This window comes from Podarcis melisellensis (genome assembly GCF_964234715.1).
Source record: "Podarcis melisellensis genome assembly, chromosome: 4".
Classification (NCBI taxonomy): Eukaryota; Metazoa; Chordata; class Lepidosauria; order Squamata; family Lacertidae; genus Podarcis; species Podarcis melisellensis.
In genome coordinates, this window is record NC_138531.1 from 104,039,233 (window position 1) to 104,065,022 (window position 25,790).

At 47.8% G+C, this 25,790-nt stretch overlaps 2 protein-coding genes and 1 long non-coding RNA gene across 3 annotated transcripts in view; 2 read left to right on the top strand and 1 right to left on the bottom strand.

The window, feature by feature from the left end:
* Positions 1-25,790, top strand: part of LOC309369359 (hemoglobin subunit beta-like) — a 67,261-nt gene that overhangs the window by 37,223 nt on the left and 4,248 nt on the right. The window lies entirely within an intron of this gene.
* Positions 8,609-25,086, top strand: LOC309369390. Its single transcript, XR_014168083.1, has 3 exons — positions 8,609-8,796; positions 23,918-24,821; positions 24,945-25,086. It is a non-coding gene; the product is annotated as an uncharacterized lncRNA (long non-coding RNA).
* Positions 14,232-25,790, bottom strand: part of LOC309369343 (hemoglobin subunit beta-1-like) — a 34,684-nt gene continuing 23,125 nt past the window's right edge. Inside the window, exon 3 of the mRNA XM_081910206.1 lies at positions 14,232-14,382. Coding sequence (XP_081766332.1) covers positions 14,251-14,382 — 132 coding nt within the window. The 3' untranslated portion in view covers positions 14,232-14,250. The remainder of the gene's footprint in view (positions 14,383-25,790) is intronic.

Below are 25,790 nucleotides of genomic sequence, written 5' to 3' on the forward strand. Positions count from 1 at the left end.
TTGACCTTGAAAGCCCTAAAAGGCCTCAGCCCTGTATACCCAAAGGAGGGTCTCCACCCCCATTGTTTAGCCCAGACCCTGAGGTCCAGCTCCCTTTTGGCGGTTCCCTCACTGTGAGAGGTGAGGTTACAGGGAAGCAGGCAGAGGGCCTTCTTGGTAGTGGCCCCTGCCCTGTGGAATGCCCTCCCCCCAGATGTCAAGGAAATGAAAAACTAACTGAAATCTGAAGGCAACCCTGTAACAGGAAATGTCTAATGTCTTACAATGTTTTATGTCCTGTAAGCCACCCAGAGTGACTGACACACACACACACACACACGGCACCCCCAGTCCCCCCACCCCACCAGGCAGCCCCTTGGGGTGGGGTAGCGGCCTCACCTTGAAGTTAAGGGGGTCCATGTGGAGCTTGTCACAGAGCAATTCACAAAGTTCGGAAAAAGCCTCCTTGACCTCGTGCAAAGGGGGCTGCAGAGGCTCCTAATGAGAAGGAAGGCTGGAGAGGATTCCTTATGAGACGGAGGAATATCTGGCACCAGGGGTCAACCTCCAGCAGGCTGCAGAGAAGGAACAAAGGAAGGAAGGAAGGAGGGAAGGAAGGAAGGAAGGAAGGAAGGAAGGAAGGAAGGAAGGAAGGAAGGAAGGAAGGAAGGAAGGAAGGAAGGAAGGAAAGAAGGAAGGAAGGAAGGAAGGAGAAAGGGAGAGGCATGGATGGTTATTATCCAGGTGGAAAGAGGAGCTCCTACCCAACCTGCCTAGAGACGCAACCACCCCTGGCCTTACTCACCAAGGGAATCCCCACCCAAGGCTGGCTGTGGGCTGGGAGCTTCTCTCGGCTGCTGGAGAAAACCTTCTGGGCTGAGCTGGAGCTCCTTCCAGGGCTGGAGCCTTTTCTATCCTGCGCCAAAGCTCCTCCTCCCAGATTTACAGAAGCCGTCCTGGTTTCTGATTTGATCAAAGAATGGTGAAGTAATAATCATGGTGAAGTAATAATCATCATCTGTAAGTGCACTTAATTATCCTCAACGTGCTCAATTATCCTCAAGAAACACGTAATTGCAACTCTGTTTGCCATGCTTTCTTGGTAACTGGTACAGATCAGGGCATGTGGCCAGGATTGCCCAGGGCCACCCCTTTTTTTATATATATATAATTTTTTATTAAGGTTTTTTCATACAAGTACATATTTAACAAACAAAATAAATTTTATAACATCTTTTCATTCTACTATGGACTCCCTCACGCCTCCTGCTTCCACTTGCATCATTAAAAAGACAATTTTTCCAAGCAAATTATCATTTTGTTTATAGTCTTAAATCCAATAATTTAGGTTAAACTCAAATATAAAATATAATTTGATGGTAGACAGTTGTTTCTACTCTGACATCTTTGTTAGCATTCAGCCAAATTACAGTACTTTTGTAAGTAAATCTTGAATTTCTTCCAGTCTTCTTCAACCCTCTCCTCTCCCAGGTCTCGGATTCTGCCAGTCATCTCGGCTAGTTGCATATAGTCCATCAGCTGCATCTGCCATTCTTCCAGTGTGGGTAGATCTTGAGTTTTCCAGTTCTTAGCAATGAGTATCCTTGCTGCCGTTGTAGCATACATAAAAAATGTTCTGTCCTTCTTTAACACATTCTGGCCGACAATGCCCAGAAGGAAAGCCTCTGGTTTCTTAGTAAAGGTATACTTAAACACCTTTTTTAGCTCATTATATATCATTTCCCAGAAGGCCTTCACTCTAGGACAGGTCCACCAGAGGTGAAAGAATGTTCCTTCATTTTCCTTACATTTCCAACATTTATTATCAGACGAATGGTATATTTTAGCCAATTTCACTGGGGTCATGTACCATCTATATATCATTTTCATTACATTTTCCTTCAGAGCATTACATGCGGTGAAGTTCAACCCAGTGGTCCACAACCTTTCCCAATCCTCAAACATAATGTTATGCCCAATATCCTGAGCCCACTTTATCATAGCCGATTTAACCATTTCGTCTTGTGTGTTCCATTTCAGCAGCAAGTTATACATTTTTGAAAGTACCTTAGTCTTAGGTTCTAACAATTCTGTTTCTAATTTCGATTTCTCCACCTAGAATCCTAACTTTTTATCATTCTTAAACACTTCTTTAATCTGAGCATAGTGTAACCAGTCTCGCACTTTATCTTTCATTTTCTCTAAACTCTGCAATTTCCAATTGTCTCCGTCTCTTTCTAATATTTCCCAATATTTTGGCCAATTGGCCTCCATATTAGGTCTTTTTCGGGCCTTAGCCTCCAAGGGTGACAGCCACCTCGGTGTTTTGTTCTCCAGTAAGTCTTTGTATTTTGTCCAGACATTAAATAGTATGCATGCCATCCAAATGCATTGTTAAAACCTTCCAAATCCAGCACATCCGTGTCCTCAAGAAGTAGCCAATCTTTTAGCCAGCAAAAAGCTGCGGCTTCATAATACAACTTTAAGTCTGGCAGGGCAAAGCCCCCTCTTTCTTTCGCATCCGTTAATATCTTAAACTTAATTCTGGGCTTTTTGCCCTGCCAGACAAATTTAGAGATGTCTTTCTGCCACTTCCGGAAGCACTCCGTTTTGTCTACAATCTGCAATGTCTGAAACAAAAACAACATTTTTGGCAATACATTCATCTTAATAGCAGCTATTCGGCCTAACAATGAAAGTTTTAATTTTGACCAACTATCCAAGTCTCTCTTAATTTCAGACCAACATTTTTCATAGTTATCTTTAAATAGACTCAGATTTTTTGCTGTTATGTTTACCCCTAGGTATTTCACTTTCTTAACCACAGTTAACTCTGTCTCTCTCTGAAACCGTTCCGACTCAATATCAGTCAAGTTTTTTCCCAACACCTTAGTTTTTTGTTTATTTAGTTTAAATCCCGCCACCCGACCAAAGTCTTGAATCAGTTGTAATACTCTTTTCGTACTAGATTCTGGCTCCTGTAATGTCAAAACTAAGTCATCTGCAAACGCTTTAAGTTTATATTGTTTCGCTCCGACCTGTATCCCTTCCACCAGCCGGTCCCCTCTAATCATGTTCAGGAGCACTTCCAGGACCGAAATAAATAGTAACGGGGAAATCGGGCAGCCTTGTCGTGTTCCTTTTTCAATTTTAAACTCTTCTGTAACCACATTGTTAACTATCAATTTAGCCTTTTGTTCTGAATATATTGCATCAATCCCGTTCTCAAACCCCCGACCCACTCCCATTTCTTTTAAATTCCCCTTCATGAACTTCCAGGATATGTTGTCAAAGGCCTTCTCCTCATCTATAAAAATTAAAACTGCTTTAGTGTTTATATCTGTTTGTAAAAGTTCCAATATATCTATAATGTTCCTTGTATTGGCAGACATATGTCTACCTGGGAGAAAGCCTGCCTGGTCTTTATGAATTACTTTGTTTAAAACCCTCTTGAATCTACTTGCCAAAACATCTGCAAATATTTTGTAATCCACATTTAAAAGGGAGATGGGACGGTAGTTCTTAAGTTGTGTCTTTTCACTTTCCGATTTTGGTATCAATGTGATGAAAGCTTCCTTCCACGATTCCGGCGCCTTCTTCCCCTCCATAATTTCATTGCTGACCTCCATCAGTGGTTGTATCAGATAGTCTTTCAGTGTCTTATAATACTTGGAGGTCAACCCGTCTGGTCCTGGCGATTTGCCCTGTTTCATGTTCTGGATGGCCTGCTCAATCTCTTGTCGTGTTATTTTGCCATTTAAGATTGTTCTGTTTTCTTCTGACAGCTTTGCTAGTCCATTTATCTCCAAAAATTGTTTAATCTCAGTTTCATCTTGTGGCCCTTAGGTATATAATTTTTTGAAATATCTCTGGAAACACTTTCTAATCTCTCCGGGGTTCTGGATACTTCTTCCTTCAATCTCTAAATTTGTCACTGTATTTAACTTTTGTCTCCTCTTCAACTGCCAGGCTAGCAGTTTTCCACATTTATTAGCCGATTCAAAAGTTTTTTGTTTCATTAATTTAATTTTCCATTCTATTTCCTGGTTTATCAGTTTAGAATATTGTGCTTGGTGAAGTTTAATTTCTCTCAGAATCGGCTGAGACTTCGGGTTGGATCTTAGCTTCTTCTCTAACTCCTTAATTTTTTCCAGAATTTTATCTTTCCTTTCATTTTGTTTCCTTTTCTTTACAGTATTCTGTTGTATCAAGAACCCCCTCATCACGGCCTTGCTTGCGTCCCAGATAGTTCTTTTTTCCACTGTAGTGTTCATGTTGATCTCAAAGTAATCCTTTAGAGCTTTTTGGGCCTTCTTGGTAATCTCCTGATCTCTAAACAGGCCATCGTTCATCTTCCATCTGAAGGAACCGGTTGGGATCAATGTCATGTCCATTCTCAGTGCGTTATGGTCGGAGCATGTCTTTGGGCAGATTTCCACCTTTCTAATCTTAGGTGCCAGACCTCTAGTTATCCATATTTGGTCGATTCTTGTCCAAGTCAGTTGGGCTTCAGAGAAAAATGTTCCTTCCCTTCCCAAGGGATTTCTCACTCTCCAAATATCAATCAGTTAGTTGATACGACTCCATTCATATCTCCCATCATAATGATGTTGTTGTAGTCCAGATAATCCAGCATGGTCTCATGCAATTTCTTGTAAAATTCCGATTTCCCTTCATTTGGAGCATAAATTCCTAATATCAAATTTTTTTCTCCTTGATATTGTATTTCTATTGCCAAAATTCTTCCATGTTCGTCTTTAAACAGAAATTTAGGTGAAAGGCTCTCTTTTGCATAAATCACCACTCCTCTCTTTTTTACTGTGTCCGAAGATATAAATTCCTGACAAAGTCTTTTATTTATTAACACTTTTCTGTGGAGCCTAATCACGTGTGTTTCTTGTAAACATATAATGTCCAATTGTTCCTTTTTTAATATGTGAAAGATTTTTCTCCTTTTTTCTGGAATGTTGCAGCCATTTATGTTCCAACTCAAAAGTTGCAGAGACATCCTGAATAAATCTGGTTATTCTTGCTGTGGTGGTACCTTATTCTCCAATTCTTGAGGATCCGGGGGTGCAGGTTCCCCTGATGGTTCAGGCCCTGGAGGTAATCCGAGTCCTTTGTGAAGATCTTCTCCGTGTGCCGCCAAAAACTTATCTCTGTCCTCCGGCATTCTAATTTTGATCTTCCTCCCTCTAAAAGTAAACGATAATCCTTGAGGGAACTCCCACCTGAAGATAATTGAGTTGCTCCTTAGCAATTTTACTAGTTCCGAATAGTCAGATCTAAGATCCAACAGTTGTTTAGGAATGTCCTTGTAAATTTCAATTCTTTTGTCCAAAATGTCCAGTGACTTTCCGTAGTGCAGGCCCAAAATCTTGTCCCTTTCCTCCTTTGATCTCAGTATTATCAAGCAATCTCTGGGCTTCTCTTTCCTTATAAGTCTTCCAAGCCTGAAAGCAGATACTATTTTGAAGTCTTTTTCTTCTAGGTTCCAGAACTTGGAAAATTCTTTAGTTAGGAACTCAGTTAAGTTGCCTTCTTCCACTTCTGGTATTGACCGTATCCTTAAGTTGGCCTCCCTGTTCCGAAGTTCTGTCATAGAGAAATAGATCTGATGTTCTCCTACTTGTTTACTGAGTGGTCTTACTTCTTTTTCAAGCTGTCCCAGTCTTTGGCTAGTATCCTCAGCCAATTTCCGATTTTCACCTACAGCCTCCTTCAATTCTCCAATAGATTGAACATTCTGTGCAACTTGTCCAGTTAATCTATTCAAACTTTCTGTGTTTTGATCAATTTTAGCTGTTTGCTGGTCAACCTTTCTGTCCAAAGCCTCCAATTTTTCAAAAATTTTCTCCAAGATAGAGCCACTTGCTCCTGAGGCCATATCTTCCAGTTGTAGTTCCTCAGTTTCTCCCTCCCCTGACCGTGACAGGGAAGCCGCTTCTACCTCAGGAGGCAAAGTAGAAGGCAAAGCAGGCACAGATGATCTATGCTGTGAGGCTGCAGATAAAGTTAAAGTTGTTTGTCTGGTTCTTCCCCTTTTTCTTGTTCCACTCATTCCAAAGTTATCTAAAGACCAAGGTCAAACTGAGTTGTTCCCATGAGAAAGCAACGGCCCAGATAGTAACAGTCAAACAGGAGGCCGGGAAAGAGAAAGTAAAACAATGTCACTGCTGTAGGTCCAAAATCCTCTAGGGGGAGCTTAAAATGTCTTTAGCCACTTAAAGTCCTTAATCCACCCAGTAAAACAGTTTAAATAGGTGCCAGATCAGTTAGTTAAAACGTTACTCTTTGTCTCCACTCCTCCTGCTCTTTACTTTCAAGTTCAGTGTCAGCGGAAGACGGACTTCGTGTTTATCGTCACTCCGCTTTCAGCCAAATTCACAGTCTTAAAAGCCTTAACATTTGTAGGGTCCAAATTACTCACGGGTTGTTGCTTTCCAAATTTAGTGGTTTCAAGAAGAAAGGTCAGCGCTCACCGGCAACAGCAACGCGGCTTCGCTCCGTTGATTGCGAAACGACCCACAGCGCCGCTACCCCCTCCGCGGTCCGGAGCCCCTTACGGGGTCCCTTCGAAGTTTTGGGGGCTGCTTCTGGCGCCCGCCGGGTCTCAAGACCACAGGCTTCTGCCGCCTGTGGTTTTCCTGGATGGGTCCCCGCTTCGCCGCAGCGGGCGACCCGTTTCAACGGAGCTTCCCTCTCCCTGTCAGGAGCGGGCAGCCATTACCGTTCGCGCTGCCTCCGGAAGTCTGCCCAGGGCCACCCCTGTCATTGGGAGTGAGGTGGTTGCTTCAGGGGCAGATGCTGGGCTGGAGGACACAGTGGTGAGGCATCGTAGGACAAACACAGCCTGCCACCCCCAAGCTGGCTTGCTGCCTTCAGGTGCAGGAGAGAACATTGTCCCATCTCCAGCAATGAAGACAAAGATTCAGCTTCCAGCTGAATCATGGGAGCTGCAGTTTGTTAAGTATTGTGGCTCTTTGAGGGGGTAAAAAACACTTCCTAGCAGTCTTTGGGGGAAATCATGTGCTTTCACTGTACGTTGAGTACAGAGCCTTAGAAGATTTGGGTTTCCCCATCCTTGCTGAGGGTGGGAACAAAACCCATCACCCTCATGCCCTGGCTGACCACCATCAGTGACAGAGCACTGGGCTAAATGGATCTTGGTCCAGTCTGACAGGGCAGTTTCAAATTTCCCAGGAACTTGCCCTAAAGCCCTGCCAGAGGTATCTATTTCTCTGTGATGCGAGTTACCTGTGAGTAAAAGGGAAAAGGTAAAGGGACTCCTGACCATTAGGTCCAGTCGTGGATGACTCTGGGGTTGCGGCGCTCATCTCGCTTTATTGGCCGAGGCAGCTGGCGTACAGCTTCCGGGTCATGTGGCCAGCATGACTAAGCCACTTCTGGTGAACCAGAGCTGCGCACGGAAACACTGTTTACCTTCCGGCTGGAGCAGTACCTATTTATCTACTTGTACTTTGACATTATTTCGAACTGCTGTGTTGGCAGGAGCAGGGACCAAGCAACGGCAGTTCACCCGGTCGCGGGGATTTGAAATACCGACCTCCTGATCCGCAAGTCCTAGGCTCTGTGGTTTAAACCACAGCGCCACCCGCATCCCAATATCTGTGAGTTAGACCCATCAAATTCAAGAAGACACCCCTCTAGCTAGACACGCAGAGAACTGCGCTGTTACTTGTTGCCCTTAAATCCCATTTGTATTGGCCATGATTAATTTGATTTTGATGAGTTCTAAGCTCAACAAACTTAGTTTGCATTCCACTCTATGTTCTTATCTGTCAAATGGGAATAATAGGGACTTCCTTTGAAGGACTGTGCTAGATTATTCATTGCTAACCACCAGGCAGCATTTCTGGGCTTCTCAGAGGTGCCTAATACATTGCCCCCTTATGCTCCTGATGAGCTTTGCAAGTTGCAGTGCCATTAAGAAAGGCCATGCTAGTCCGCCATGACAAGTGCTGCTAGAGAAAGCAGCGATGGAAGGGGGTGTCCTTTGCGGAGTCTAAAGGATTCACCCAGCACACGCTTGAGCTCATGGGAAAGAACACATGTCCCACCCCTCCAGACCATGGCTGAATTCATTCCCCACAACCCAAAGGACACGCTGTCCCCCAGACGGCACCAAGCAGACAACTGAGCAGATCTCCAATTGAAGATTCATCCTTGCTGCCAACCTTGGGGCGTGTAAAAGTGTAAAAGTGTCAGCGGTCTCTTAACAGAAATCTAAACTCAAGAAACCTACTGCACCTGAGGTTATTTACTGCAAGGAGCAGGAGTGATTTGCAAGTGATTTAAGTTTCGGGTGTTGATGCACCCATAATTCCTTGGCAAAAGCAAATCAAAACATTAGTGGAGTACCTGATGCATTGCAAGGCAGAAAAGACCCTCAACGCTGATATGAAAATCACTTGACTTGGGGTTCTGTGTCCTGTTGCTGCCTGGTTATTTGACTGACCAGTTCCCAGATGCAGGGCTGGGGAAAGTTCTGAGCAAAACAAAACCAGAAACACTTTCCTGTGAGAAAACAGCACCAAAGGTCTTGTGCATGATCTGGGCCTGAAAGCTGCCCGTCAATCAGCTGTCTTCCTCTTTTGGCAGAGGGAATTGCTAGGCTGATGGACGGCCCTCTTGTCATCAGAGAAATGGTGGAGGGTATGTGATCCTGGATGCTGAAGATGGCTGGAAGGTCGTTTGTCCCGTCAGCTGGATGAGCTGATCTGCAGAGCCAAGCGGGGCTCTCTGGGCCGTCTATAACTGAGGATCTGGGCTTGAGTTCCCCAAATGAAGCGGTAGGTAAGCCAGAGCAGTTGCGCTTTTGCTCAGCCTGTTAGATACGTCAGCAGTCAGTCTACTAGCATTTAGGAAAAGATGCTGCTATTACTGAGACCCAGCATAGGTTTCCCCAAAATAAGTCAGCCAGACCAATCTGATTTCTTTCCTTCTTTCTTTCTTCTCTTTTTGGACGGAGTTACAAACTTGGTGGATCAGGGGAATGCTGTGGACATAGTGTATCTTGAATTCAGTGAGCCTTTTGACAAAATCCCCCATGATATTCTAGCGAGGAAGCTGTTAAATGGAGGTTGAACAAGGTAACAATTTGGTGGATTGGTAGCTGGTTGACTGACCAAACCCAAAGAGGACTCCTTAATGGTTCCTCATCAACCTGGGGAGAAGTGATAAGTGGTGTGCGCAGTGTGCTGTCCTGGGTCTGTCTTGTTTGACGTCTTTATAAAGAACTTGGATGAAGGAATTGAGGGGGTGCTCATCCAATTTGCAGTTGACACCAAACTGGGAATGGTAGCTAATGCTGCAGAAGACACAATTGGGATTCAAAATGACCTCAACAGTCAACCAAAAACTCTTTCAGATCATAATCCAATTTTGTGTGAAATTATAGGAATAGACTTTTCGTTGGAGATTGAATGCGAATTTATTAGATGATCAAGAAATATATGAAAAAGCACAATAAACTTTAAAAGACTATTTTATGCATAATTGGAATGGAGAAATAAAAATCAATGTAATGTGGGGGAGACCTGGCTTACTAGCAGTACATGTGAAAAGGATCTAGGAGTCTTGGTGGACCACAAGCTCAACATGAGTCCACAGTGTGATGCAGCAGCAGCAAAAAAAGCTAATACTATTCTAATCTGCTTCCACAGAAATCTAGTGTCCAGATCCAGGGAAGTCATAGTCCTGCTCTCTTCTGCCTTGGGCAGACCACACCTGGAACATGGTGTCCACTTCTGGGCACCACAGTTTAAGAAGGATGTGGACAAGCTGGAAGGTGTGCAGAGGAGGGTGACCAGGATGATCAAGGGTATGGAAGGCAAGCCGTATGAGGAGCGGTTGAAGGAGCTGGGTATGTTAAGCCGGGAGAAGAGGAGACTGAGAGGAGATATGAGAGCCATCTTCAAATATCTCAAGGGTTGTCCCATCGAGGAAGGAGTGTGCTTGTTTTCTCCTGCTCTGGAGGGCAGGACTCGAACCAAAGGCTTCAAGATGCAAGAAGTGAGATTCCGGCTGATCATTCGGAAAAGCTCTCTGACAGTAAGAACAGTTCAGCAGTGCAACAGACTCTCACAAGCGGAGGTGGAGTCTCCTTCCTTGGAGGTTGTGAAGCAGAGGTTGAATAGCCAATTGCCAGGGATGCTTAAGCTGAGATTCCTGCGTTGCAGGGGGCTGGACTAGGTGACCCCTGGAGTCCCTTACGGGTCTACGATTAAGTTTCTGGATCTCTTGGCTCTTGCAAAGCCAACCTGCTCTGCTAGTAACTCGGCACCTGCGACTCAGTCCAAGGACGGCTGTCATAACTTGTGTGTTGCGCAAACACTGTGGGCTGCATGGCATTGGCACCAGGCTGGGGAGTGGGCTGAAACAGTCGATTGGGCAGCGGTCCCTCTTAATGGATGCCACGTGGCTGTTGCATCCAAGTGCCGGCTGCCCTGACATACCTCTCTGTCTGGTGAAGATAGGGACATCCTATTCCATAAGAGGATATAATTCATGCCCTGCCCATCTGACTGGGTTGCCGCAGCCACTCTCGGCGGCGTCCAACATATACAAAAACACAATAAAACATTCACAAACTTCCCTTTCCAGGGCTGCCTTCAGATGTCTTCTAAAGCTCGTATAGTTACTTATTTCCTTGGCTCGGGGGTTGCATGACTCCATACCCTCCACCATTTCCCTGATGAAAACAGGGATATCCTAAGGGAAAGTGGGACATTCCGGGATCAAATCAGAAACTGGGGAATAGGGACGCTTGAAGGGCCTTCCTTGAATGTCATGCTTAGAACTAGGAGTAGCCTCTCGTTTATCCATCCTTGTTGTGTCCTAGTAATCTGCGAAGGAGTTTGGGATATGGGTCTTCTTGTCCCATTCAATCCCCACAAAGACCCAGGGAGGTGGCCAGGCCAAACAGAGGCAAGCTTTTGAGCAGGGGTTTGAGCGCAAGTCTCCTTGGCCCTTTATCCTGCAGCCGACAACAGCTGCCTCTCCTTCAACACTCCCCAAGTCCATGGCACATATTGGACTGCTTCTGTTTTCAATATGCATTTCGTTTTTTTACGTTGTGATTTTATCCTGTGAACCGCCTGAGACCTGCGGGTATAGGGTGGCCTACCAATTTTGATGATGATGATGATGATGATGAAGAAGAAGAAGAAGAAGTCCTATCATGGCGCCTTGTAGCTGCCTCTTCTCTCCACTCAGAGCTCCCCTTGCTTTCTTCACAGGGCTGTGTTACGGCTAAAATCTGGGTGCGGGGCTACACTGCCACCCAGCTCGTCGGACTAAGTGTCCTCAGGTCCCTGCGGAAGAAAATGAGCTCAGCCGGACAGGAGCAAAATGCGGAGATCCAAGGTTTATTGCGCAACAGGTTCAAGACGAGATTGAACAGCGAGAAAGGGGTGACATGAACTTTTGAAACTCCCTCCATGTCCCAGAATACAGTGCAAAATACATCCCAGTTACATCATGAATATATTAAGGAAAGTTTGGGTTACACAGATTACATCATGAATACATTAAGGAGAGGTTGGGTTACACCGGATTAACATATGGAGGAGGGAGGGGGAAATATGCAGAGCTGGAGATATGCGCAGATAAGCGCTTCCTGAGTGTATGCATAGTCTGTCACCTGGCATTGCCCGGAGGAAAGGTTTGGCAGAGTGATTTGACAGGATTAGGGTCTTGACACCTTACTTGAGGGATTATGGAGGACAGGGGAGGGGTGATGGAGTCCTAGAGAAATTGAGCAAATATAATTGAACCAAAAATCCCCCTTGCTTTTGGAAGCGGGCTCACGCACGATACACGTGTTACGTGGCACCGACCAGTGCAGCTGGGATTGGGATAGAAAGCCAGACCCCTTCCTGCCCCTCTGTAAGTGCGCTCGGGAAGTCCGGAAGAAGAACTCCAGCCCCTTGCTTTCAACTGAGATGCCCGTTGCAGAGAGTCGGCTGTCTTTCCAAGCCGGGTCTCTCCGTCTTACTTTCGGACTCTCAATTGGTGCGGCTGACTGGAGGGTTTGAGAAGAGAAAGAGATAGAGCTCAGAACCCCCCTTTCGGGTCGAGCAGCAGTCCACGGTCTCTCTCACCAATTGGACCAAGAGATAGGCGAGAAGGAGCGATAGAGAGGAGGGCAGAGAATTCAGTTGCCAGGAGACTTCCACCCCCTTCCCACCAGTGCACTGGATTTTCCTTTTCCTTATACTCACGCGTCTTCGATGATGATCCCGGGATCGATGAATAAGCCGGCTGGATCCCTCTTTGCTTCCCGGCTGAACTCCTGGGGCTTTCGATTACCGCCCGGAAGATGGCCGGGGGTCCAAAGGATCTTCCCAGGCAAAATGGCCTGGTGCCGGCTGAAGATTTCGGGGCACCCGGTCAGCAACGCGGGAGAACCACATGCCCCACGTTGGGCGCCAACTGTTACGGCTAAAATCTGGGTGCAGGGCTACACTGCCACCCAGCTCGTCGGACTAAGTGTCCGCGGGTCCCTGAGGAAGAAAAATGAGCTCAGCCGGACAGGAGCAAAATGCGGAGATCCAAGGTTTATTGCGCAACAGGTTCAAGACGAGACTGAACAGCGAGAAAGGGGTGACATGAACTTTTGAAACTCCCTCCATGTCCCAGAATACAGTGCAAAATACATCCCAGTTACATCATGAATACATTAAGGAATGGTTGAGTTACACAGATTACGGTACATCATGAATACATTAAGGAGAGGTTGGGTTACACCGGATTAACATAAAGAGGAGGGAGGGGGGAATATGCAGAGCTGGAGATATGCGCAGATAAGCGCTTCCTGAGTGTATGCATAGTCTGTCACCTGGCATTGCCCGGAGGAAAGGTTTGGCAGAGTGATTTGACAGGATTAGGGTCTTGACACCTTACTTGAGGAATTAGGGAGGACAGGGGAGGGGTGATGGAATCCTAGAGAAATTGAGCAAATATATTGTAGTGAAGAAGACATGCCCCCCCTTCCGTAACAACCTTTTCAATGATTAAACAGGTATTATGTCTTTACTGATGTAAATCTCTTGGATATACTTTTGTATGACACAGTGGTGTACAAATATTTTTATAAATAAATATGAAATATTTTTATAAATAAATATGAAATGTTTTTATAAATAGATGTGAATGAAGGAAATAAACAAATGAGGAGAGCTGAGCCAACCAGATGTCCAATGGAAGCCCCCCAGCCCCCTCCCCCTCCCGTGCTTTCCTCTCCCCTCCCCCAGTCGCAGGCACTCAGTGGCTCAGAGCATATCCCCTCAACTGTGCCAGAACAAACAGACATCTCATTTTTCCCTGTGTGAGCATGGCAGTCCTTTGGGGCCCCCTGCTCTCACGCAATGTCAGAATGCGATTTCGCTGCCCACCTGGCGTTTCATTTTGCATCGCTTTGTTTGAAATTCCAATGAAGGTGGTAAACTCCTTTGATGTTATTATGGGTGTGAAATATGTTGGCGGGGGTATTTATTGGGTTGTCTTCGTTTTTATTTGATTATGCGTTTTGTGTTTTTATATCGTAATTCCATCCTTTGAACCCACAAATTTAATGAAGAAATAAATGGATAAAACGAAATGAATTCCCCCCTCTCTCTGCCGATTCGGAGGCAGCTCCGTCCCCGACACCCATCTGGAAAGAGGCAGGGAGGGGCATTGCGGGGGGAGAGTGGCCCTTGGGGGTCTCCCTGGGTGGCCATGTTGGTACCCCCACCCCTTATTCTGGTGGATGGAATCCAGGCAGGGGGAGGGTCCGCATCCCCCTCTGAGTCTCTCCCCCCAATTTCTCCACAGAAGGAATCACAGAGAGGGCAACAGACCAGGGGCAAACACCAAGAAATGGGTGGGGAGACAGCCAATGAAACCAGTGGGGCCCTGGGAGCATCTGTGGGGGGGGGACGTTGCCAGGAATTTGGGGGATAAAGGATTTGGGGACACAGCAGGGGTCTCTGGCTCTGAAAGCACTGCAGCTTAGGGGGGGACAAAATGCCATAGCGCCCTAAAACCCCCCACTGGTGCTTAATGATTCCTCTTGAGTGACAGAGAAGACCCCCCTTTCCACGCCCCCCAACTAACCCCCCCCAGGCCTGCCCCCCCCGTCCCAGAGAAGGAGACACAGGATGCCAGGTCAGATTGCAGAGGGAGGATTTATTAGAGGGTCAAGCGTCACATGGGAGCTGGAAGGGGAGACCAGCAGGAGGCGGCCGCTTCTCCCTGGGGGGTGTCTCAGTGGGACCGACAGGCCAGCGCATGAGCCACCACCCCGACCAGCTTGTGGAAGGCATGGTGGTAAGCAGGGGTGAATTCCTGTTCAAGGGGGGGGGCTAGCAGGAGGGTTCTGAGGACCTCGCCCAGGAGCTGGAATAGAAAGAGAGGGTGACTCCTTCTGCCAGGGGGCCCATGTGTGGGACACCCTCCCCCACAACAGATCCCACAGCAGATTCAACAGATTGACACTGAATTCTGACAAGACAGAAGCACTGTTTAGGGTGGACTGGGGGCAAGCGCATGGGGGGGGACTCCCTGGTCCTGAATGGGGTAACTGTGCCCCTGAAGGACCAGGTGCACAGCCTGGGAGTCATTTTGGACTCACAGCTGTCAACGGAGGCACAGGTCATTTCTGTTTCCAGGGCAGCGGTTTCCCAGCTCCATCTGGTCCACAGGATGAGACCCTACCTGCCTGCGGACTGTCTTGCCAGGGTGGTGCATGCTCTGGTTATCTCCAGCTTGGACTACTGCAATGCCCCCCATGTGGGGCTACCTTTGAAGGCGACCCTTTTGGCAGTTCCCTTAGTGTGAGAGGTGAGGTTACAGGGAACCAGGCAGAGGGCCTTCTCGCTTGTGGCGCCCGCCCTGTGGAATGCCCTCCCACCAGATGTCAAGGAAATGAAAAACTAACTGAAATCTGAATGCAACCCTGTAACAGGAAATGTCTAATGTCTTACCATGTTTTATGTCCTGTGAGAGACCCAGAGTGACACACACACACACACACACACACACGGCACTCCCCAGTACCCCCCCGCCAGGCATCCCCTTGGGGCGGGGGAGCATCCTCACCCTGAAGTTGAGGGGGTCCATGTGGAGCTTGTCGCAGAGCAATTCACGCATCTCGGAAAAAGCCTCCTTGCCCTTGTGCAAAGAGGGCTGGAGAGGATCCTAATGAGGGGGAAGGCTGGAAAGCATTCCCTATGCCACCGACGAACCTCTGGGTCCAGGGGTAGACCACCAGCAGGCTGCAGAGAAGGAACAAAGGAAGGAAGGAAGGAGAAAGGGAGAGGCATGGATGGTTATTATCCAGGTGGAAAGAGGAGCACCTGCCCAACCTCCTTAGAGAGGCAACCAGCGCCTGGCCTTACCGGACAAGGATATCTCCACCCATGGTGGGCCCCTCCATTGTCATCCCCATATCGATGATGATCTGCATCTCAGTCATGATGTCTGGCTGTGGGCTGGGAGCTTCTCTCGGCTGCTGAAGAAAACCTTCTGGGCTGAGCTGGAGCTCCTTCCAGGGCTGAAGCCTTTTATACCCTGCGCCAAAGCTCCTCCTCCCAGATTTACAGAAGCCGACCTGGTTTCTGATTTGATCAAAGAATGCTGTGATTTTCCTTTAGACATGCCTATTTTCCTCTGAGAAATCCTGGAGGGTATGGAGTAATGCCACCCCTGTGCCAAGGAGATACTGTAAGCAAGTATAAAGGCTTTAGAAGACATCTGAAGGAGCGTCTCCACCCCCATCGCTCGGCCCGGACACTGAGGTCCTCCTTCAGTGATTCAGTTAGAGTGTACCAGGCAAAGGGCCTTCTTGGCAGTGGCTCCCTCCCTGTGGAAAGACATCAGATGTCAACCTGGGTGGCCTGAAAGATGGACTAGACATATTCATGGAGGAGAAACTCTAATGGCTCCTAGTCTGGCTGGCTCTGCTCTCCCTCCACCATCAGAGGCAGCGATTCTTCTGAATCCCATGTGTGTATTTGCCCAGACTGATTCAGGTGACCTTTCAAGGGGCGCAGAATCATCTTTCTCCTGAGAAGCACCTGCCTGGGACCTTACCTTTTCTGGCTGTAGGACTTTGGATCACTTTAGAATTCTTCAATTCTTTCTGCACTCCTGCCCCCTTTTATAAATCTGTTCTGCTTCAAAGCCCATATTATGAACGAAGCTCTTGCTCAGAGATGGGGAACCTGAGGTCTTCTCTTCCAGATGTGGTCTGACTCTGCTTCCCATTGGCAGGCAGTGGGCTCCCAATCCCTGCCCTAGTTGAACCTCCCTGGCTTCCTACCCCTGCCACTTCCAACTCTCCCTCTGCTGTTCTCTCCCCACGCTGTCAAACCTGAATGTGAGCTCCCTGGGGCAGAGTCCTGTCCTACATCCAAGGGCCCTCAATTGATACGTGGTGAAGTAATAATCATCATCTGAAAGTGCAATTAATTATCTTCAATGGGCTCAATCATCCTCAAGTAATTGCACCTCTTTTTGCCATGCTTTCTTGGGCCCTGGTTCAGATCAGGGCATGTGGCCAGGATTGCCCAGGGCCACACCTGTCATTGGGAGTGAGGTGGCTGCTTCAGGGGCAGATGCTGGGCTGGAGGACACAGTGGTGAGGCATCGTAGGACAAACACAGCCTGCCACCCCCAAGCTGGCTTGCTGCCTTCAGGTGCAGGAGAGAACATTGTCCCATCTCCAGCACTGAAGAAAGAGATTCAGCTTCCAGCTGAATCACGGGAGCTGCAGTTTGTTAAGTATTGTGGCTCTTTGAGGGGGTAAACTACACTTCCCAGCAGTCTTTGGGGGAAATCATGTGCTTTCACTGTACGTTGAGTACAGAGCCTGAGAAGATTTGGGTTTCCCCATCCTTGCTGAGGGTGGGGACAAAACCCATCACCCTCATGCGCTGGCTGACCACCATCAGTGACAGAGCACTGGGCTAAATGGATCTTGGTCCAGTCTGACAGGGCAGTTTCAAATTTCCCAGGAACTTGCCCTAAAGCCCTGCCAGAGGTATCTACTTCTCTGTGATGGGAGTTACCTGTAAGACCCATCAAATTCAAGAAGACATCCCTCTAGCTAGACACGCCGAGAACTGCACTGTTACTTGTTGCCCTTAAATCCCATTTATATTCACCATGATTAACATGATTAACTTGATGGACATCCCTTTCTCCCAGACGAAGCAGAGGCGAGGTTCTCCCCCAGTCCCAGGCTTGGAAGCAGCCGCTCCCCCTGTGGCTTTTGTCCTTCTGACTGCCAGCCAGGTGTCCTCGGGGGCAGAGCAAGTGCCTTCCTGGCACCCTCAGGCCATTCGCTGGCCCAGAAAGCTGCCTGGCTCCTTCAGCAAAGGATTTCAACCCTCGCTGGGTCCAGGAATGAGAAGGGACTCGCTCCAGCATCATACAGGCTAAGCCACCCACCCCAAACTCAAAACAATATTTCAGAATAAGATATTACATTCACAGCATCAGAAGACGACCTTTCGGTGGACCTTGGGCACAGTGGCTACCAGGCTCCTTTAAGCCAGCCCATGGCACACTGTCAAATGCCACATGGGGGGAAAGCGGGACCCCATCTTCTGGGGCCGCACTCCTGCGTGAATCACCTGACGCACACAAGGTCCCTGGTCCCCCCAATGTGCTTTTTTCGAGGGGAAATCGCATTCCGACAACGCCTGAGAGCAGGGGGCACCAAATGACTGCCAAGCTCACGCAGGGAAAAATGAGATGTCCCATTTGTTCTGGCACAGTTGAGGGGATATGCTCTGAGCCACTGAGTGCCTGTGACTGGGGGAGGGGGGAGCTTCCGTTGGCCAGTGGGAGCAACGGGAGCATCTGGTTGGCCAGTGGGAGCAACTGGAGCCCAGTTCTCCTCATTTGTTTATTTCCTTCATTCATATGTATTTATAAAAACATTTCATATTCATTTATAAAAATATTTGTACACCACTGTGTCATACAAAACTATATCCAAGAGATTTACCTCAGTAAAGACATAATACCTGTTTAACCTTTGAAAAAGTGAACAGACATCGATTAACCATTTGCAAAAGGATGTGTTCTTAATTGCCTGCACAGTCCAGGAGGAATAGAAATGTTTTCAGCAGGCAACTAAAGCTTTGCATAGAAGGTGCCCCCTGAATCTCCAGTGGCAGAGAGTTCCACTGCCCTGAGGACACGACAGGTTCAGTTCAGGAGTTATGCTCCTTTAATTCCAATGCCCGCAGGGCGAAAGTATATTTTTGCTGTGTCAGAATCGCTGCTGCTTGGGTGATCTGCAGCAGAGTCATTTTCACCTCCTCCTGAGCAACAGGTCGGCCTCTTGCAACAGGAGCTATGGGGGGGGGAGGTCTGACTCAGCAGGAGGCTGGGGAGATCTGCAAAGTCATCCCTGCATATGGAGCTCATGCAGCAAGTCGGGGGGGGGAGAGCCCATGGGTGGTGAAGAGAAGGGGCTGCAGGATCAGGACCCCTAAGCAGGGACCGTGCACCACAGCCTTCCAGAAGGGGATGCCTGAGCAGCTCCTGTTCCAGCCCTGTGAAGAAAGCAAGGGGAGCTCTGAGTGGAGAGAAGAGGCAGCTACAAGGCGCCAATATAGTAATTCTTCTTCTTCTTCTTCATCATCATCATCATCCAAATTGGTAGGCCACCCTCGCCCCATATCCCTGCTTACCATGGATTACAAAATCTTTGCAGACATTTTGGTTAAAAGATTGAAAAAAGTACTAGCAGAGGTGATACATAAAGACCAAGCTGGCTTTCTCCCTGGTAGACATCTATCTGATAATATGAGGAACGTAATTAACATTTTGGAAAAATTACAAGTGAACATTAACACAAAAGCAGTTTTGATATTTGTAGATGCGGAGAAAGCCTTTGACAATATTTCTTGGAGTTTTATGAAGAAAATTCTTCAGGGGATGGGGGTTGGTCAAAACTTTGAAAACGGTATAGGTGCGATCTATTCCGAACAAAAGGCTAAATGGTTAGTCAATAATGTGGTGACAGAAGAATTTAAAATTGAGAAAGGGACACGACAAGGCTGCCCAATTTCCCAATTGCTCTTTATTTCGGTCCTGGAGGTTTTGCTAAATATGATTAGAAGGGACCACTTGATTCAAGGTATTCAGGTCGGAGTTAAACAATACAAACTTAAAGCTTTTGCAGATGACCTAGTATTGACATTACAGGAGCCAGTATCTAGTACCAAGAGGGCTCTAGAACTAATCCAGGAATTTGGTCAAGTGGCAGGGTTTAAATTGAATAAGTTAAAAACCAAGGTTTTGGAGAAAAATTTGACGCCGATTGAGAGAGAGAGGTTTCAGAAGGGGACAGATTTAACATTAGTAAAGAAGGTAAAATACCTGGGGGTGAACATGACTTCTAAGAATGTGAATTTATTTAAAGATAACTATGAGAAATGTTGGTCAGAAGTGAAAAAAGATCTAGAAACTTGGTCGAATTTGAAGCTTTCCTTGCTTGGTCGAATAGCTGTTATTAAGATGAATGTACTGCCGAGAATGCTGTTCTTGTTTCAATCATTGCAAATTATTGACAAGATGGACTGTTTCAAGAAGTGGCAAAGAGATATCTCTAGATTTGTCTGGCAGGGCAAAAAGCCCAGAATAAAATTTAAGATACTCACTGATGCTAAAGACAGAGGGGGGTTTGCCCTGCCAGATCTCAAACTCTATTATGAATCAGCAGCTTTTTGCTGGTTGAAGGAATGGCTGCTTCTTGAGAATACAGACATTTTAGATCTTGAAGGTCATGATAATGTATTCGGGTGGCATGCATACTTGTGGTACGGCAAGGTCAAAGCACATAAGGCATTTAAAAACCATATTGTCAGGAAAGCACTGTTTAATGTCTGGATAAGATATAAAGACTATTTGGAGAGTAAAACCCCAAGGTGGTTATCACCTATGGAAGCGAAAGCTTTGAAAAAACTTAATATGGAGGCCAAATGGCCAAAATACTGGGAAATTTTGGAACAGGAAGGTGACAAATTGAAATTGCAGAGTTATGAGAAGCTTAAAGAAAGAAAGGCCTCTGGTTTCTTCAGGAAGGTATATTTGAATACCTTTTTCATTTCGTTATAAATCATCTCCCAGAAGGTCTTAATCCTTGGGCATGTCTACCAAAGGTGAAAGAATGTACCTTCAGTCTCATTACATTTCCAACATTTATTGTCGGGCAACACTTTTACACTTTTACACGCCCCAAGGTTGGTAGCAAGGATGGATCTTCAGTGGGAGATCTGCTCAGTTGTCCGCTGGGTGCCGTCTGGGGGACAGCCTGTCCTTTGGGTTGTGGGGAATGAATTCAGCCACGGTCTGGGGGGGGGCATGTGTTCTTTCCCCATGAGCTCCAGCGTGTGCTGGGTGAATCCTTTAGACTCCGCAAAGGACACCCCCTTCCATCTCTGCTTTCTCTAGCAGCACTTGTCATGGCGGACTAGCACGGCCTTTCTTAATGGCGCTGCAACTTGCAAAGCTCATCAGGAGCATAACGGGGCAATGTATTACGCACCTCTGAGAAGCCAAGAAATGCTGCCTGATGGTAAGCAATGAATAATCTAGCAGAGTCCTTCAAAGGAAGTCCCTATTATTCCCATTTGACAGATAAGAACATACAGTGGAATCCAAACTAAGTGTGTTGAGCTTAGAACTCAGCAAAATAAAGTTAATCATGGCCAATATAAATGGGATTTAAGGGCAACAAGTAACCGCGCAATTCTCGGCATGTCTAGCTAGATGGCTGTCTTCTTGAATTTTATGGGTCTTACTCACAGCTATTAGGATGCGGGTGGCGCTGTGGGTTAAACCAAAGAGCCTAGGACTTGCTGATCAGAAGGTCGCGGTTCGAATCCCCGTGGCGAGGTGAGCTCCCGTTGCTCATTCCCTGCTCCTGCTGACCCAACAGTTTGAAAGTACGTCAAAGTACAAGTAGATAAATAGGTACTGCTCCTGCCGGAAGGTAAACAATGTTTCTGTGCATGGCTCTGGTTCGCCAGAAGTGGATTAGTCATGCTGGCCACATGACCCGGAAGCTATATGTCGGCTGCCTTGGCCAATAAAGCGAGATGAGCGCCACAACCCCAGAGTCGGCCACAACTAGACCTACTGGTCAGGGGTCCCTTTACCCTTTTACTCACAGGTAACTCTGAACACAGAATTATAGATACTTCCGGCAGGGCTTTAAGGTGAGTTCCTGGGAAATTTGAAACTGCCCTGTCAGATTGGACCAAGATCCATTTAGCCCAGTGCTCTGTCACTGATGGTGGTCAGCCAGGGCATGAGGGTGATGGGTTTTGTCCCCACCCTCAGCAAGGATGGGGAAACCCAAATCTTCTCAGGCTCTGTACAAAACGTACAGTGAAAGCACATGATTTCCCCCAAAGACTGCTAGGAAGTGTAGTTTACCGCCTCAAAGAACCACAATACTTAACAAACTGCAGCTCCGGTGATTCAGCTGGAAGCTGAATCTTTGTCTTCAGTGCTGGAGATGGGACAATGTTCTCTCCTGCACCTGAAGGCAGCAAGCCAGCTTGGGGGTGGCAGGCTGTGTTTGTCCTACGATGCCTCACCACTGTGTCCTCCAGCCCAGCATCTGCCCCTGAAGCAGCCACCTCACTCCCAATGACAGGGGTGGCCCTGGGCAATACTGGCCACATGCCCTGATCTGTACCAGTTACCAAGAAAGCATGGCAAACAGAGATGCAATTACGTGTTTCTTGAGGATAATTGAGCCCACTGAGGATAATTAAGTGCACTTTCAGATGATTATTATTATTTCACCATTTATCAATTGGAATGTAGGACAGGACTCTGCCCCAGGGAGCTCACATTCAGGTTTGACAGCGTGGGGAGAGAACAGCAGAGGGAGAGTTGGAAGCGGCAGGGGCAGGAAGACGGGGAGGTTCAACAAGGGCAGGGATTGGGAGCCCACTGCCTGTCTTTTTGGGGGGGGTTGTGAGCCGGGATGGACATCCCTGTCTCCCATACGAAGCAGAGGCAAGGTTCTCCCCCAGTCCCAGGCTTGGAAGCAGCCGCTCCCCCTGTGGCTTTTGTCCTTCTGACTGCCAGCCAGGTGTCCTCGGGCGCAGAGCAAGCGCCTTCCTGGACATCTGGTTGATCAGTGGGAGGAACGGAATCAGGAATCCAAACTAAGTTTGTTGAGCTTAGAACTCATCAAAATCAAGTTAATCATGGCCAATACAAATGGGATTTAAGGGCAACAAGTAACAGCGCAGTTCTCGGCGTGTCTAGCTAGAGGGGTGTCTTCTTGAATTTGATGGGTCTTACTCACAGCTATTAGGATATGGGTGGCGCTGTGGGTTAAACCACAGAGCCTAGGGCTTGCGGATCAGAAGGTCAGCGGTTTGAATCCCCGCGACGGGTTGAGCTCCCGGTGCTTGGTCCTTGCTCCTGCCAACCCAGCAGTTCGAAAGCACGTCAAAGTGCAAGTAGATAAATAGGTACCGCTCTGGCTGGAAGGTAAACAGCGTTTCCATGCATAGCTCTGGTTCGCCAGAAGTGGCTTAGTCATGCTGGCCACATGACCCGGAAGCTGTATGCCGGCTTCCTCGGCCAATAAAGCGAGATGAGCGCCACAACCCCAGAGTCGGCCACGACTAGACCTACTGGTCAGGGGTCCCTTTACCTTTACCCTTTTACTCACAGGTAACTCTCAACACAGAATTATAGATACCTCTGGCAGGGCTTTAAGCCGAGTTCCTGGGAAATTTGAAACTTCCCTGTCAGATTGGACCAAGATCCATTTAGCCCAGTGCTCTGTCACTGATGGTGGTCAGCCAGGGCATGAGAGTGATGGGTTTTGTCCCCGCCCTCAGGAAGGATGGGGAAACCCAAATCTTCTAAGGCTCTGTACACAACGTACAGTGAAAGCACATGATTTCCCCCAAAGACTGCTGGGAAGTGTAGTTTACCCCCTCAAAGAGCCACAATACTTAACAAACTGCAGGTCCCGTGATTCAGCTGGAAGCTGAATCTTTGTCTTCAGTGCTGGAGATGGGACAATGTTCTCTCCTGCACCTGAAGGCAGCAAGCCAGCTTGGGGGTGGCAGGCTGTGTTTGTCCTACGATGCCTCACCACTGTGTCCTCCAGCCCAGCATCTGCCCCTGAAGCAGCCACCTCACTCCCAATGACACGGGTGGCCCTGGGCAATCCTGGCCACATGCCCTGATCTGTACCAGGGCCCAAGAAAGCATTGCAAACAGAGGTGCAATTGCTTGAGGATAATTGAGCCCATTGAGGATAATTAATTGCACTTTCAGATGATGATTATTATTTCACCATTTACCGTATCAATTGGAATGTAGGACAGGACTCTGCCCCAGGGAGCTCACATTCAGGTTTGACAGCGTGGGGAGAGAACAGCAGAGGGAGAGTTGGAAGCGGCAAAGGTAGGAAGACAGGGATGTTAAACAAGGGCAGGGATTGGGAGCCCACTGCCTGCCAACGGTCAGTGGGGATGGGAAGCAGAGTCAGGCCACATCTGGAAGAGAAGACCTCAGGTTCCCCATCTCTGAGCAAGAGCTTCGTTCACAATATGGGCTTTGAAGCAGAACAGATTTATAAAAGGGGGCAGGAGTGCAGAAAGAATTGAAGAATGCTAAAGTGATCCAAAGTCCTACAGCCAGAAAAGTTAAGGTCCCAGGCAGGTGTTTCTCAGGAGAAAGATGATTCTGCGCCCCTTGAAAGGTCACCTGAATCAGTCTGGGCAAATACATACATGGAATTCAGAAGAATCGCTGCCTCTGATGGTGGAGGGAGAGCAGAGCCAGCCAGACTAGGAGCCATTATAGCTTCTCCTCCATGAATATGTCTAGTCCATCTTTCAGGCCACCCAGGTTGACATCTGATGTCTTTCCACAGGGAGGGAGCCACTGCCAAGAAGGCCCTTTGCCTGGTACACTGTAGCTGAAGCACTGGAGGAGGAGGACCTCACTGTCCAGGCTGAGCGATGGGGGTGAAGACGCTCCTTTGGGACTTCCCTATCCAGGGCTGCCTTCAAGTGTCTTTTAAAAGTTGTATAGTTGCTTGTCTCCTTGGCTCTGGAGCGGCATCACTGTTGGGATACTGCCGCGGAAACGACGGCATCAGGCAGGCCCCCAGCTTACTCTGGACGATCACCGGTCTCCAGTGGAGCAGCATCAGTCAGCCAGCGACACGAGCCTCAGATACGCTTAGAGACCCGTGCCCGCTCTGTCAGCAGAGTGTGTAAATCATCACACAGCAGATGTGGTGCACAGAGGCAGATGTAAGCATTATTTACAGCATTTATTCAGCATTGTTCAGAAACACAGGAAAACATGTCTGCATCCCTTCGTCTCCGGCAAAACAGCCGTAACACAAAGGCAACATACAACAGAGGTTCCCAGCAGACTGTGCTGGACGTAAACAGGCATGTGATACACAACAGTCATGCCTGACCCTTTTAAGGTGGAATGGAACTATATTCTCACAATTACTCCATACCCTTCAGGCTTTCTCAGAGGAAATAGGGATGTCCTAAGGAAAAGCAGGACATTATTTGGTCAAATCAGAAACAAGGAAGCTTCTTTAAATCCAGGAGGAGGAGCTTTGGCGCAGGGTATAAAAGGCTTCAGCCCTGGAAGGAGCTCCAGCTCAGCCCAGAAGGTTTTCTCCAGCAGCCGAGAGAAGCTCCCAGCCCACAGCCAGCCATCATTGTGCACTGGACCGCAAAGGAGAAGCAGCTCATCAACACTGCCTGCAGAAAAGTCAACATGGCCGCCATTGGTGGGGATATCCTTGTCCGGTAAGGCCAGGCGCTGGTTGCCTCTCTAAGGAGGTTGGGCAGGTGCTCCTCTTTCCACCTGGATAATAACCATCCATGCCTCTCCCTTTCTCCTTCCTTCCTTCCTTTGTTCCTTCTCTGCAGCCTGCTGGTGGTCTACCCCTGGACCGAGAAGTACTTCCGTGGCATAGGCAACCCTCTCCAGCCCTCTTTGTGCAAGGGCAAGGAGCCTTCTTCCGAGACGTGTGAACTCCTCTGCAACAATCTCCACATGGGCCCCCTCAACTTCAGGGTGAGTCATAGAATCATAGAATCATAGAGTTGGAAGAGACCACAAGGGCCATTGAGTCCAACCCCCTGCCAAGCAGGAAACACCATCAGAGCACTCCTGACATATGGTTGTCAAGCCTCTGCTTAAAGACCTCCAAAGAAGGAGACTCCACCACACTCCTTGGCAGCAAATTCCACTGTCGAACAGCTCTTACTGTCAGGAAGTTCTTCCTAATGTTTAGGTGGAATCTTCTTTCTTGTAGTTTGGAACCATTGCTCCGTGTCCGCTTCTCTGGAGCAGCAGAAAACAACCTTTCTCCCTCCTCTATGTGACATCCTTTTATATATTTGAACATGGCTATCATATCCATAGGCGCCGACTCCATGGGGCCTGAAGGGGCCCGAGCCCCCTCAAAAATTCGTTTGGGGGGGCTCTGCCCCCCCCAATAATTTAAGAAAATTATTGAGCGAATGTGTGGTCCCTGGAGCCCGAGCGCAGGGGCAAAAATCAGGCAAAAATAAGATCGGGTGGTCGGGCGGAGGGAAGGCAGAAGCTGCTGCTTTCCTGCATTCTGCCTCAGGGTCTTACTGCCCACCCGCTTCTGTTGCTGCGTTTGCTCAAACTCAACAAAGAGCAGGGAATCCCCTGCCCTCCTGGCAAGCAGAGGGTTAAGGAAAGGATCGAGTCCTTCCTTCTAATTCTTTCCTAGTCACACTGCG